This window comes from Balaenoptera physalus, assembly GCF_965194825.1.
Source record: "Balaenoptera physalus genome assembly, chromosome: 1".
Lineage (NCBI taxonomy): Eukaryota > Metazoa > Chordata > Mammalia > Artiodactyla > Balaenopteridae > Balaenoptera > Balaenoptera physalus.
In genome coordinates this window covers 141834439-141849587 of record NC_138882.1, presented here as the reverse complement: position 1 = coordinate 141849587, position 15149 = coordinate 141834439, and the positions used below count along the sequence as shown (strand labels likewise).

Here is a 15149-nt window from a genome sequence, read left to right as displayed (position 1 = left end):
GGAGTCTTTAGGGTTTTCTATCTATAGTATTATATAATCTGCGTATAATGACAATTTTACCTCTTCCCTTCCAACTTAGATACCTTTTGTTTCTTTTTCTTGTCTGATTGCTGTGGCTAGGACTCCCAATACTATGTTGAAGAGAAGTGGTGAGAGTGGGCATCCTTGTTTTGTTCCAGATTTTAGCAGAAAGGCTTTTAATTTTTCACCATTGAGTATTATATTGGCTGTGGGTTTGTCATAAATAGCTTTTACTATTTTGAGACATGTTCCCTCTATACCCACTTTGGTAAGAGTTTTTCTCATGAATGGATGTTGGATTTTGTCAAGTGCTTTTTTTGCATCTATTGAGATGATGATGTGGTTTTTGACTTTTCTTTTGTTTATGTGGTGTATCATAAACAAAATGGATTGATTTGCATATGTTGAGCCATCCTTGTGAACTTGGGATGAATCCCACTTGGTCGTGGTGTATGATCTTTTTTATGCATTGTTGGATTTGGTTTGCTAATATTTTGTTGAGAATTTTTGCATCTATATTCATCAAAGATATTGGCCTGCAATTTTCTTTTTTGGTGGTGTCTTTGTCTGGTTTTGGTATCAGGGTGATGGTGGCTTCATTGAATGACCTTGGGAGTGTTCCCTCCTCTTCAACTTTTTGAAAGAGTTTGAGAAGGATCGGTATAAGTTCTTCTGTGTATGTTTGGTAGAATTTGCCTGTGAAGCCATCTGCTCCTGGACTTTTGTTTGTAGGGAGTTTTTAAATTACAGATTCTATTTCAGTTCTAGTGATCCATCTGTTCAAATTATCTATTTCTTCTTGATTTAATTTTGGTGGGCTGTATGTTTCTAGAAACTTGTCAATTTCTTCTAGGTTGTCAAATTTATTGGTATATGATTGTTCATACTATTCCCATGTGGTTTTTTTGTATTTCTGCGGTATCAGTTCTTATGTCTCCTTTTTCATTTCTTATTTTGTTTATTTGTGTTCTCTCTTCTTCTTGGTGAGCCTGGCCAGAGGTTTGTCAGTCTTGTTTATTCTTTCAAAGAACCAGCTTTTGGTTTTATTGACTTTTCCTATTGTTTTTTTTTTAAGCTCTGTTTTATTTATTTCCTGTCTGATCTTTCTTCCTTCCTTTCTTCTGCTGACTTTAGGTTTTGTTTGTTCTTTTTCTAATTATTTTAAGTGGTAGTTTATGTTGTTTATTTGAGATTTTTCTTGTTTTTTGAGGAAGACTTGTATTGCTATGAACTTTCCTCTAATAACTGCTTTTTCTGCATCCCATAGATTTTGTATGGTTGTGTTTTCCATTATATTTTAAATCTTCTGGTGCAGATATCCCCCAAACCAGTGAATTTGGTCCTTACTAGGTGTGTCAAATGACTTGGAGGTCTTTAGTCTTAAGAAAGTGGGAAACAACAATACCAGATAATACTATACTCATGTCGGTTTCATCAAGGCTAATAACTTTATGAGTAGAAAAACTGAGTTTTTTTGCCAACTTTAGAAACAGTTTCCTGAAATAAAAAATCGGACATATTCTTGCAACAGTGTCTTGGATTTATATGCAATAAGATATCTATTTGAGGAAACCCATTTTGGGAAATATAAAAATTGAAAAGATTAAAATTTATATTTTATTATAAACTATAATTTTAGTTTTTTCTCTCTATTCTTTTGAATATTGGCTGAGATCATGAATCTACAAAGTTTAAAAGTTTAACATGCTTTCTGCTACTATGGCATTTAGTTTAAGTCAATGAGTATGTATTACTAAGGTGTTATCAGTCGTATAGAATTATCTGGGAGGATAATAATGTAGTGTTCATCTCTTCAACTTTTGATTTTATGGTGGAATATTCTTTGTAAAATTGTAATGATTGATTTCAGATAATCTAGATTTTAAGAAACTGGTTGTGTGAACCAGTGATGTCTCTTTCTTAAACTTTTATGCCTTTCGTCTATAACCTTCTGCCACTTATGCACATACATGTGCTTTGACATTCCATTTTGAAATAGGATAAAGCAGTACTTTATCTTATTTGGAAATGGAAAGTCAAAGAGAACTTTAGAGTTCCTTTTTTTCCCAGCTTACAAATAATACAGGTATTATAAACTCATGTCAAAGCTTAAAGTAAACCCTGGCAGAAGATCAGTATTTTGGTGTAAACCTTTAAACATCTACAATTACATTGTGTTTTCACTGTTATTGGACTTCATAATGAGCTCCAACTAATTCTAAAACTAAAGATTAAAGTTAGGTTAGTATAGTACCTATTTCTTAGATATGGGAATGTTTAGTTAATACATGTTTTGGCAAAAATAATTTTATTCTGAGAAAGTTGTTCTTTTAGACAACAGTAATTTTAAAAATATTTTTAAAATATTTTGTTATTGAAGATAGCAACAAGCATTTGAGCTGCCACTTGTGGGAAAGAGTTACACATCTATTTTTCCAGAGCTGGACAGATAATACCATTTTTTTCACATGGACTTTTGACTTTAAATCACAACTTCATTTAGGTCCTACTTGTATTCCCAGATTTTAAAGGGAGGAGGCTGACTGGGGATGGAATCCTAAAACACATATGCCCTTTTTGTGATTATCTTGATAGATGAATTAAGGAATTGTCCACTTATACACTAGGCAGACTACTTATCTTTTATTCCTGGGCAACATGGTAATTAGGGCTTTTGTCTACTTCCAAAATAAACTTGTGGAAATTTAAAAAAACATGTTATTTCCACTGTTACAAATTTCCACAAAGGCTTTCTAGGTGAATGGAAGATGGCAATTGCTATAGCTCTAACTTTTGGTAACTCTGAGAGTCACCTCTAGTTGATGATCTTGTTTCTGTTTCTTTGCCAAAGTTTATGTTATCTAGGTACAATGCACTGGCATAATCTGGAAGATGGGAACATTTATCTTAGTCCATTAACTTCTAATATGTTATTAACCGTAAATCTTGACCACAAGTAGCAACTTTACACTTAAGGTGTGGACTTACTATTTAGATTATAAAACTTCTTAGGAACCAAGAAGCTTATATCTTTAAAAATAAAAAATCACCTCATATTATTCTTGTGTACAATGAATGTTCAATATAATGGACTCACAAATGTCTGCATTTTATTGCCTTGATCTGGTTTCTATTTCCTTGAGGATATTTCTTTAGTTAAATTGTTTTTTATATATTATTCCTTATTACATTAAATTGTAGAATATCTAGGTTATCAATTTTTAATGGTGATTGACAATGCATAGATCTTGTGAAATCTCACCTAAGATAGTGGGAAATATCCAATATAAGGTTTTATAATAGAAGTTTGTAGTATAATTCAGGACAGTTACACCTTTTAAAATTCTGTTAATTTTGTCTGTGGTGCTTAGGAAACTTACTATTGGATCATTTTAGATAGTGTTAAGATATTAAAGTCTTAATATGAAGAGATTAGTCTATTTGCAAATTACCAAGTTACTCCTATTCAACTGTACAAAATATCTACAATTGTTTAAAACCATTAGATTTTAGTGTGATATGACATGCAAATATACAAAGCCTTTCTCACATTGTAATTCTTTGCATCTCATAGTTATAAGGGCATAGCTTTTAAAATAGGAATGTCTTATGAATAACTGGTTATAGGACTATTTTTAAATGTTCTGGTTAAAAATGAAAAGTAATTTGACCATTGTATCTCTATAATAGAGTTCTCTCAAAGTTTGTTGACATTCTTGATTTTTAGCAGGGCTGTAACTGCAAGTAGGATACATTTTGTGCCTGTATTTGACATTTGGGACGTGATTCATGTTCTTGAAACTAATAGCTGGCAGTGATGAACATTTTAGATATAATGACTTGTTGTCAGCGATATTCTCAAACTAATGATTTACTCATTTCATTAAGATATTTGTTGAGCCAGAAAAAGTAATAATTTATGCTTTTTTTTATTCCTATGTCCTCAAAACAATTAAGTGAATGGTTGTTTTTAAATCTTTTTCTTTTCTCCAGGCACTCTTATGAGGTAACTCAGATATTGTCAGTTAATTAAACTATGTAAGATGAGAACCAACTATCAGAATAGGAAAAATCTATTTAATTCTGGCATTTTAATATATTTGAGAATCTTTAGCTGGTAACATATATGTATATTGTCATTTTTGAAAGTCAGGCATACATTGATAGCACTAGATTATCAACATCAAAGGTAATGTATTGGTATGTGTGTACTTTTGTATAATATTGTAGTATATAATGATTTTTTTAAAATGCACTTAAATACCAATTCCAAATGTTACTGTAACAAATAATACTTGTTTTATTGGGCAGCTCTTCAGCATGCAGGAAGAAATCCATCCCAAAAGACCATTAATAAGTATTGGACTTCTCAAACTGCCAAACTGAATTTTGATGATTTTTGTTTAATTTTAAGAAAGGAAAAACCTACTTCAAAAGCAGAATTACTAAAATCATTTAAGCAATTAGATGTAAATGATGATGGCTCTATTTTACACACTGATCTTTATAAACTTCTAACAAAGGTAAGATCTGTAAAACAGTTTTGTAATATGCACGTTTTGCAGAACAACTTGGAATCTAGCTTTGGCTACCAAAGTCCACATCAGAAACAACTATTTCACTGGCAGGTGAAATGAATCACATATATGTTGTTTGTAAAGTACTTAAAGATCCTTCTGGATGAAAGGTGCTTTATAAATAAAAGATAAAGCATAAAATTGAGCCTGTGTTGTAATCCTCTTGTGCTCCTTTGCAATTCTTTCCTGCCAGAACTCTTTGTAAATCAGTGATAGGTTCATATGTGATAAGTAAAAGAGAACTAAAGTATAAATGAGATTCAGAAACCATTCTGTTTCTTGGTACAGCATGAGAAAGTATTGTTACTCTGAATTTAATAGTAATTATTACTGAATCTATGATATATATTGTTGAAATTTAGTAAACTGAAATTCAGCAAACTTTTACACAATTTAATAAAATTGTAAAATTTTATTTCATATAATAGGTTCATTTTTGCTTGACATAATACTCATTCTGAGATTTTTAATGAAACCATATATTCAAATTTACTTGTAGAAAAGATTAAAATTAATTTCCACTTTCCCCATGCATAACAAAGTGATAGTCATGTTGCTTTAAAATAAATCTTTTTTTCCCAGAGAGGTGAGAAGATGACTCGAGAAGAAGTAAATGCTGTAATAAATTTGGCTGACGTAAATGCTGATGGCAGATTTGACTATGTCAAGGTACATAAGCTCATACTGATGTAAATTTGCTTACTGTATAGGAGAAGTATTTTTAAAGGCACACATCTTTTAAATATTGACAATGATATATTTATATATTATGTACTAATTGTACTTGAAATTTAATCTCTCCAGTCCCACAATTGTAATCTGATGACTACCTTAAAAATAATGTAACGAAGTTAAAATACATGCATGTGCTCACACACACACACACACACACACACACACACACACACACTCTTCTTTGAAATATGCCTCTTCGGGAGTGGAAGAATCATAAAAATTATTTAGAACAAATGCAAGTCTGCACATGTCATAAAAAAATAATAATAAATCACCTTTCTTTGTGTAACATTTTATTTTCACTCAGGCTATGGCCTCCTTATTGAATCATGGCTGCATTTCACTAGGTCACTTGAGGGTGGTCAATCTGATTCAAGAAAATAAAATGAGTAACCTAGTTCAATAGGAAATATATTCCATCTATCAGTCTATCCCTTGCCTACTAATGTGCATTTTCTTTCTCCTCCCAAACGTATGATTGAATGTTTTACTCACTGGAGTACTTGCTTCCTGTAGTTTTGTAAATTATATATGACAACCAATGAACAATGTCTCAAAACTACGCTAGAAAAATTGGAGGTTGACGGTAAACTGAGGCGTCAACAGTTTGGAAGCCACATGGAAGGGTCCCCTGAAAGGGACCCATCACCAGTACCAAAACCATCACCCAGAATCATAAGAAAAACTGATCAGGAGTCATTCTCAAATAAAGGTATTTACTTTTCTTGTTCAAGAATTAAGGATCATATTCAGATAAATTTTTCTTTCCATCTTAGCTTATCAGTGATAAAACAAACTTTTGTTAGCTACTGTTTCTAGACTCACTTAGCTATAAAAATCTATTGAAGTAAAATTTTATTTTGGAACTTGACTTGGCTTTGCTCATTATATTTTATTAAAACTAAAATATCAGGCTAAAAGATGACAGATTGAAATAAAGAATCTTATTAGTACATCAGAAATTAGGAGCCATTAAAGTCTGATAAATATAAAACTTTTGAGTTTATTTCAATAGGAAGAACAAAGAGATGAAATTAATACATAGTCCTTTCATACTACACTGTGTTTAGAAACAGACTTCTTATTGACAGCTTTTCATAATATGACACTGAATAACTATTACTTGTTACAGGAGACACCAGGAGTTCTTTACTGACAACAACTAGAGAGTTCAGAACATCTGTTTCTTTCACAATTACCATGGGTGCTAATAGTAACCGAAACTCAAAGTTAACTGAGCCAAACTCAATAAAGGTATAGTATTTTAAATGAATAGGTATGGTATGACTTTTTCTGAAAACAAATTTGACATTAAGTTTATTAATAACTTTTTGGTGTTTACAGAGAACAAGTAAAGTTTATGAAGTAATTCTTTGAGGTTTTTTGTGGATTGTAGCATTTCTACCTATAAGCCAGTTTTAATAAATTTGAAGTGAAAATGATGGACAAGAATATTATTAAATGGTCTTCAGTTTTAAAATGATGACTCTTCAATTTTTGAACTTGATGAATAGATTATGCAATTATGTACTTTGCCAAGCAATTTTTTGGTTTTGTTTAACAAATACTTTTCGTAGGTGTTTCTTATAAATAAATCATTCATTCAATATCAGTTCCTTTGAGAGAAAGACAACAAAGTCACTTCGCTAAGTCAATATTTGTAGAGTGTTAATATTGATCTTCTTCCTTTGCTTTCCCTTTCTAGACTCAACCTTTACTAGTTTTCTTTCAACAGAAAATAATAGCTACAGAAATATAAAACATTAACTGGAAACTGCTAGGATACATTAAAAATGTGTACCTAGGGACCTCTGTAAAAGGGGGAAAAATGGTTATGACCACATACTATAACTGCTGTTAGAAAACTGAACTGATTGTTCTCAAGAGCTACATTTTTGTTTCAAATAACAACTCTGTATTTGTTATTGAACTCTGAAGTCCCTTATATCTTTAAATTGCTAGACAGTGGCATTTGTTCTATATTAAAATTTTAAAACATTATCTCCAAGGAACTTTTTTCAGACTGTTTAGGAATCTATACACCCTAAGCAATTTGGTGTGCATGTCCAACATGTTCACACACAATATTTAGTGTTCCAACAATATTATTTTCCACCAGTGGAAACTTTCTGTATTTTGCAACTAAATTAAATGCTAACTAATAAAATCAACTTAAATAATTGTTGCTTACCTGATTCAAAAGTGTAAATAAATATAATTTTATAAAATATAAATGAATATTAATATGGGTTATATTAAAGCCATAATAAAACTTTTTCTCTTTTTCATGCTCTTATTAATTGGGTCCATACCAATACAGTTCCTTTAATTTAGTTCAGCTCAACAAATATTCATTAAAAAGGTAATGTATGCGAGCTATTTTGCTTAGTGTAATGGGCCCTGAATTAAAAAAATAAAGATTTTCATTTCATTATTAACAATATACCAAGTTAGTATAGCATTTCATTTATTCAACAAATATTTATTTATTTATTTAGGCTGCACCAAGCAGCGTGGCTTGTGGGATCTTAGTTCCCTGACCAGGGATTGAACTCGGGCCCTCAGCAGTGAAAACGTGAAGTCCTAACCACTGGACCAACAGGGAATTCCCACAACAACAAATATTTATTGAATGACTACTTTGTGCAAAGCACTGTTCTAAGGTGCTGATTAAAACCTTTGAATAGACAGACGTGTGTTTAACTTTTAGCTTTGTCACTTAATAACTGTGTGACCTTTGGTAAGTTAGTCAGCAGCCCCTCTGAGTTTTAGTTTCCTTATCTATAAATTGGGAATAATTATATTTAGTGTGTTTTTGAAAGATTTAAATCATCTAACATATATAAATAATTTAGCACAATGCCAGGGACATAGTTTTACTTTAATAAATAATATTGTTATTAATATTACGGAACTAAGAAATTACTGTAGGTCTTTATGTGGGAATAACATGATGAAAGTATAGTTTAAGAAAAGTTATTATACTGTTGTATATTGTGTATGGAGACTTCAAATTAGGGAGACTATAGAGAGGCTGATAGAGTTATCCAGGTATAAAGTAAGTACAGCTAGGCCAAGGGTAGTACCTGAACATAGTAAGGAAGGGACAACTCTAATAGACAACACCAAAATTAATCTGTAGGCCATAGTGATTGTATAACAAAAGACTAAAGTTTTGCATCTAAGACATCAAGAGCAAGGAAAGGTACTGATGATAATTAGGAATTAGGTAAAAGATAGTAGGAGAATTTAATGATTAAAAGAAGATGGTGTACTGTCAACTCATAAATTCTGTGACTTCCATATAAAATTTAATGTCTTTTAGAAATACTTCATAGCTTTCATATTACTTACCTGACTTTTTACGTCCTTTTTCTGATTTTGATATTGCCCACTGTTTGTACTCTCTGATATTTCTTAGATGAGCTGAAATGATTTTTTTTTTTAATCTGTGATCCTTTTGCTATTCAGCAGGATTCAGTTCTTTGTTTGCATTTTACCTTGAAGTTATTTTTTTTAATTTCTTAAATTTTATATATTCCTTAAGTTTCACAACAACTCTAAGAAGTACTTGGTTAGGAAAACAGTTATTATATAATTTGTTTTAATTGAGAGTGATAGAATAAGTTACTAAAAGAATTATTAAATTAATTTTCTTCAAATACTTTAAATCTACTTTAAACAAGTTTGGGTACCTCAGTTTCATGTGGAGTGGAGAAGTATGGAATTAGGACAGAAAAGAAAGGTCTTTTCAGAAATTAGAAAATTATTGTAATGGGGTACACATAAGCCAGATTTTAAATCATATATCTACACAAATGGTAAAAGACCTGAATTATGGGAGGAAAGTACCACCTTCACAGGGTCTATACATGTGTTACTTTCTGTATACCATATGTAGGTACTGTATCACTATTCTTTTTTTAATCCTGAATTCTATCCATTTACTTAGGTTTCATAATGTACAAGGAGTGTTAGAAATTTTTCTTTGAGAGAAGTATAGTTTCAGTTGCCAGTCATGACTAAAATTAGAGAAAGCCATGAGTTGTAAGCTCCAGAGATGCAATACTATATCCAGATTCCTAGTTAGACTATGTCTACATATATTTTACATATATATGTGTTGTGTAACATATATATAATACAACATATGTGTTGTATGTGAATATGTTGTGTAACATGTAGGTTTTATATGTCTATATATGTAAAACAATACAAATATAAACATTTTAGACTTGAAATGGTTGTCTAACTTAATTTTTGTGAAGGCTCCAAATAATAATTTTCTTATAAAAGTCTCTCATTTTCAAAATGTTGATCAATTCAACTTGTCAATTAGGTGAGCAATCTATATCAAATTTTCCCCTTATAAATCGTCTGTTTAACCTCTTGTTTTTAAGTATGTACAGTTTTTAAGTATGTACAGTTTATAATTCTTTAATAACAAAAAGTTCAATAGCAGTCTGTTTACCTACTTAACAAAAAGTAAATAGCCTTCGAATAGTGTGACATAGGGTATCTTTATAGAAAGCAACAGTGATGATGATGATGGTAATGATGACATGTAAGTTCCTCCTTTGACTAAGTCTATGGCAGATCTACTGCTTAATAATTCTACCTCACCTAAAACTTTAATTAATAATACAGAATTGTATGTCAAAACAAATCATGTTCTCTACAGTGTTCCAAGAAAAATGTAACTTTACTGATATATTTAAGTTTTTGAGAGCTAGAATTTTCAACTTTACTATTTTTAATTTATGCTTTTAAGCATTTCCTTATGCATTGTGAATGAAAATAAATAATATTTGTATATGACAAATGAATTAACAGTTCTTTTTCCTTTTATATGAATTTACTTGAATTGGTAGAATATAGCACCACCTTATGCCCTATATAAGAATTACAAGCTACTATTTTATTTCTGCTTTATATTGTCAAAAATTATATCATACATGGAATTTCTTACTCTATCATTCTAAGAATTTTTTAAAAACTCAACCTTCTTCCATTTTTCTCATAATACTCAAACTGTCAACTTAATCTATAATCCTTTCAAGTTGATTTATTTGAATGAGCCAGCCGATTTGTCAGTACTTTTTTCCTTTTAATTCATAACATTTTAGTCTAGGTCCTAGAGAAAAAGCTCTGTGTGATTGAAAGTCTATTTGTTTTAAAGGAAATTCGGGGTTGAATAAGCATTGTGTGTTTAATAACTCTGACAGATCTTAAGAATTTGAATTCTTCCTTTCAAACAAGAGAGCTACAAATTCTCCTAGTGGTGTTATTTAGTATTCAAAGTAAACTGATTATCACTTTGAAGTTTGGTTGATATATATAATATATAGGCTTTCTTCTATTTAATAATATCTGTTTTCTTACCATTTTCCAGCCTTATTAACCATGTGTTGTATTCAGATTGATCGTCTTTCAAAGAAACTTGTAAATTCCCTTCTACCTGTACCTTTTCTAAAATTGGAACTTAGGAAAGACGTCTAATAAAAATACTTAATTCGCTCCCCAGCTAAATTTTATAAAGCATCTCCTATCAGCCAGAGATACCATAAGCAAATGAAGCTCTTCCATTTTTGAGTTTCCCAAATGCCACAAGTACTTTTCACTGTGTGTACCAGGCAAAGTGCATTGTTTTTTAGTTTCATTTAAACATTTTTTAACCAGGGAGTAGGAGGCTGCTACCCATGATTCCAATACAAATTAAGAAATTTTTTAGCTACTAACATCTACATTTTTTTAGTAAGAAAACCAAATAATTATGTTTATCTTAACACTTCAGTATATGTATAATTCTGAATGATAATAAGTTATCATACTTATGATAATTTCATAAACATGAAGTTTTAAAAATATTAGCTTTAGAAAAATCATGGCAGATATTTAAATGTGGGGAAAAAAAAGAATTTTGAATATAGCTGGTAGTTTGGAGAGAAAGTAAGGATACTTAGGTTCAGGTCTGGTTCTGCAATCAACGAGAATTGTGAATTAAGCATATCACTTTATTTTTCAGAGTTTCATCAGTCAAAAGAGAAGTCTGACTGAATTGCTTTTTAGACCTCTACCTTTAATATTCTGTAATTCTAAACTAGTATCCTTTACCATTCCAGTTGGGTAAATGTAAAAAATATATTCATAAATTATATTAGATTAAATTCCACGCGTGCTGCAACTAAGGAGCCCACCTGCTACAACTGAGACCTGGTGCAACCAAATAAATAAATAAATAAATATTTTTAAAACATTGATTGAAAGGAAAACAGTTTAAGTGTTTTCTATTTGATGTCAGAATCTTAGTTAAAACTGTCTCAAAATTCTATATGATTATATCTTTCCTTTCTTATCTGTGGCAGTCATCATCGTCCAAGGTCATGTTGATTATGTTCAGGACAATGGGCTTTGAAATAACGTCAGCATCTGTTGTTAGTCAATAATATATTCCCATCCAAGAGATTTACAGGGAGGCTAAATGAAAGTCTGTACATACTCTTACTCATCATTAACAGTTGAACTTGAACTTTTGACTCAAGCCCAACTTTGAACCTCATTGTGTTATAAAAATTTTGAATTTAGTACCCTGAATATATTTTCTTTTAGAAACATGATTTAATGGTAAAGCTTTGATCCAGAAGTCTTAGACTCTACACCTAATATTTCTACAAACTCCTTGTGTAACTCTGAACCCATATAATCTATGGGTATCTCAATTTGTCTGTTTATTAAAATGACTAATTTATATCTACCCCATATTGTCTTATAGGGATGTTGTTGAAATATCATGTATAATGACTTGTTTCTGTCATGGGCAAGTATACTTGTGAAGATGAATTCCAGTAATTTAAGGTCACATTTTAATTTCTCAGAATTAAAAGTACACATATCTTTTATACCCCAAAGGTGTGACAGTGCATGTGACTAATGACTGACTAAAAGCTTGAGTAATAGTTTAGAAATAATGATAATTTCTTAAAATTCAGTTTAAGAAGAAATCTCCACAGAAAAGATGAATATAAAAATGGAAAACTTACATAATTGAAAAATAACCAAAACTAAAATTAAAGGAAATAGAGAAAATACATGCATCAAAGTTTACAAAGGTGATTAATATCTAAAATAGTCAAAATAACTTATTAAAATATGTAAGAAAAATACCAAGTCCACAATAGATCTATGACAATAGGGGATAAATAGGCAGTTCACACAGAAGGAGACAAAATTATAAACACATGGGGAAATGTTCAACCTTGCTAGTAATTAGGGAAATTAATGCAAAAATCATTGCAATACCATTTTAATTTATTATATTTTATTACATTAATATAAATTATGGTAAAAAATCATTAACAATACCATATACAAAAATATATGGAATACTATAATGAATATTTTATGTACTCACACCTAGCTTAAGAAAGTATCCCCAACCACTAACCAATTTTTTAATGGTAACACTACTGATCAAGTTATGGTAATAACAAATTATCACATTAGACACCATTGGTGGTACTGTAAAGTTGCACCACTGTTTTATAAAGCGCTATGAACATATGTCATTAGCCTTAAAAATACACATACTTTTTAAAAAAATTTGTTTATTTTTTACTTTATTTATTTTTGGCTGCATTGGGTCTTCGTTGCTGCACACGGACTTTCTCTAGTTGTGGCGAGTGAGGGCTACTCTTCCCTGCAGTACGCAGGCCTCTCATTGCAGTGGTATCTCCCGTTGCGGAGCACAGGCTCTAGGCATGTGGGCCTCAGTACTTGTGGCACATGGGCTCAGCAGCTGTGGCTCGTGGGCTCCAGAGCGCAGGCTCAGTAGTTGTGGCGCACGGGCTTAGTTGCTCCACGGCATGTGGGATCTTGCCGGACCAGGGCTTGAACCCGTGTCCCCTGCATTGGCAGGCGGATGCCCAACCACTGCACCACCAGGGAAGTCCCCACATACTTTTTGCTTAGAAATTCTTCTAAAGAATATTCATCAGAAGAAAAACATTTAGACAAAATAGTATTCATTTTAGCATTATCTATACTGATAACCTACATGTCCAACACTTTAGAAATAGTTAAGTAAGTAATGGTATACAAACTCAATGGGTAATAAAAGAACCAGTTAAATTGAAAATTTGAATATTGCTTAGCAAAATTTTTTCTTATCGTGCTAAAATACACATAACATAAAATTTACCATTTTAACCATTTTTAAATGTATGTGTCTGTGGCCTCAGATACATTTGTGTTGTTGTAAGACCACTACCACCATCCATCTCCAGAACTTTTTCATCATCTCCACTTGAAACTCTGTACCCATTAAACAGTAACTCCTCATTTCCTCCTGCCCTCAGCTCCTGGCAACTGCCGTTCTACTTTCTGTCTCTGAATTTAACCATCCTAGCTACCTCATATCAGTGAAAGCATACAATATTTGTCCTTTTGCTTTTGTTCTGGCTTACTTCACTTAGCATATGTCCTCAAGGTTCATCCATGTGTAGCATGTGTCAGAATTTCATTCCTTTTTAAAGCTGAATGATATCCCATTGTAGGTATATACCATATTTTGTTTATCCATTCATTTGTCATTGGACATTTTATATATTTGAGTCTTTGCTTTCAGTTCTTTTGGATATGTACCCAGAAGTAGAATTGCTGGATCATATGGTAATTCTATGTTTAATTTTTGGGGAGGAACTGTCAAACCTTTTCCACAGTGGCTTCTTCACTTTACATTCCTATGAGCAATGCACAAGTGTTCCAATTTCTCCACGTCCTTGTCAGCACTTGTTATTGTCTGTTTTTTTTTTAATAGCCATCCTAGTGGGTATGAGGTGGTAACTCATTGTGGTTCTGATTTGCATTTCTCTAATGATAATGCTGAGCATCTTTTCATATGCTTATTGGCCATCTGTGTATCTTCTTCAGAGAAATATCTATTCAAGCCCTATGGCCATTTTTTAATTGGTTTTTTTTTTTTTTGGTTTTTTGTTGTTGAGTTGTAGGAGTTTTTAGTATAATCTGGATAATACTCCATTTCAGATATATGATTTGCAGATATTTTCTCCCACTATGTGGGTTGCCTTTTCACTGTGTTGTTAGTGTCCTTTGATGCACAAAGGGTTTTTAATTTTGATGAATTCAGTTTAGCTATATTTTTTTGTTGCTGCCTATGCTTTTGGAGTGTCACATCCAAGAAATCATTGCCAAATCTAATGTCATGAAGCTTTCCCCCTATGTTTTCTTCTCAGAGTTTTGTAATTTTAGTACTTACATTTAAGTCTTAGATCCATTTTGTGTTAATTTTAGTATATGGTATAAGGTAAGGGTTCAAATTGATTATTTTGCACAGGGATATCCAGTTTTCCCGCCCCGTTTGTTGAAATTTGAATTGTCTTGGCACCCTTGTTGAATATCATTTGACCATATTTGTGAGAGTTTATTTCTGGTTTATCTTTTCTGTTCCATTGGTCTATATGTTTGTCTTTATGCCAGTATCACACTGTGTTGATTAATGTAGCTTTGCAGTAAAATCAGGAAATGTGAGTTCTTCAACTTTGTTCCTTTTCAGTAGCATGATGTTTCAGATATAACATTAAATGAAAAAGGCAGGACATAAAATAATATTAATTAGAATGTAAAAAAATAGGTTTTTATGTAAGGTCAGTATTAGGAATGATTACATAAGAGTCAAACTAGGGTGGTAGAAATATGGGGACTATTTTTCCTTATTTTTAAATTTCTTATTTTAAATGTATTTTGGTACCAAGGAAATAATATAAAATATAAATGTAATTATAATTTACATAATAGAAA

The 15149-nt window shown here is 31.3% G+C and overlaps 1 protein-coding gene and 1 pseudogene across 6 annotated transcripts in view; both read left to right on the top strand.

The window, feature by feature from the left end:
- The window catches only part of LOC309656812 (keratin, type II cytoskeletal 8 pseudogene), a 411180-nt pseudogene that overhangs the window by 57000 nt on the left and 339031 nt on the right, over positions 1–15149 (top strand). The window lies entirely within an intron of this gene.
- The window catches only part of EFCAB7 (EF-hand calcium binding domain 7), a 49721-nt gene that overhangs the window by 5344 nt on the left and 29228 nt on the right, over positions 1–15149 (top strand). For all 5 annotated transcript variants that reach the window (XM_082453575.1, XM_082453577.1, XM_082453574.1 and 2 more), the window contains 4 exons: positions 4333–4544; positions 5181–5267; positions 5850–6045; positions 6466–6587. In XM_082453575.1, the coding sequence (XP_082309701.1) occupies positions 4333–4544; positions 5181–5267; positions 5850–6045; positions 6466–6587 (617 nt within the window). The remainder of the gene's footprint in view (positions 1–4332; positions 4545–5180; positions 5268–5849; positions 6046–6465; positions 6588–15149) is intronic.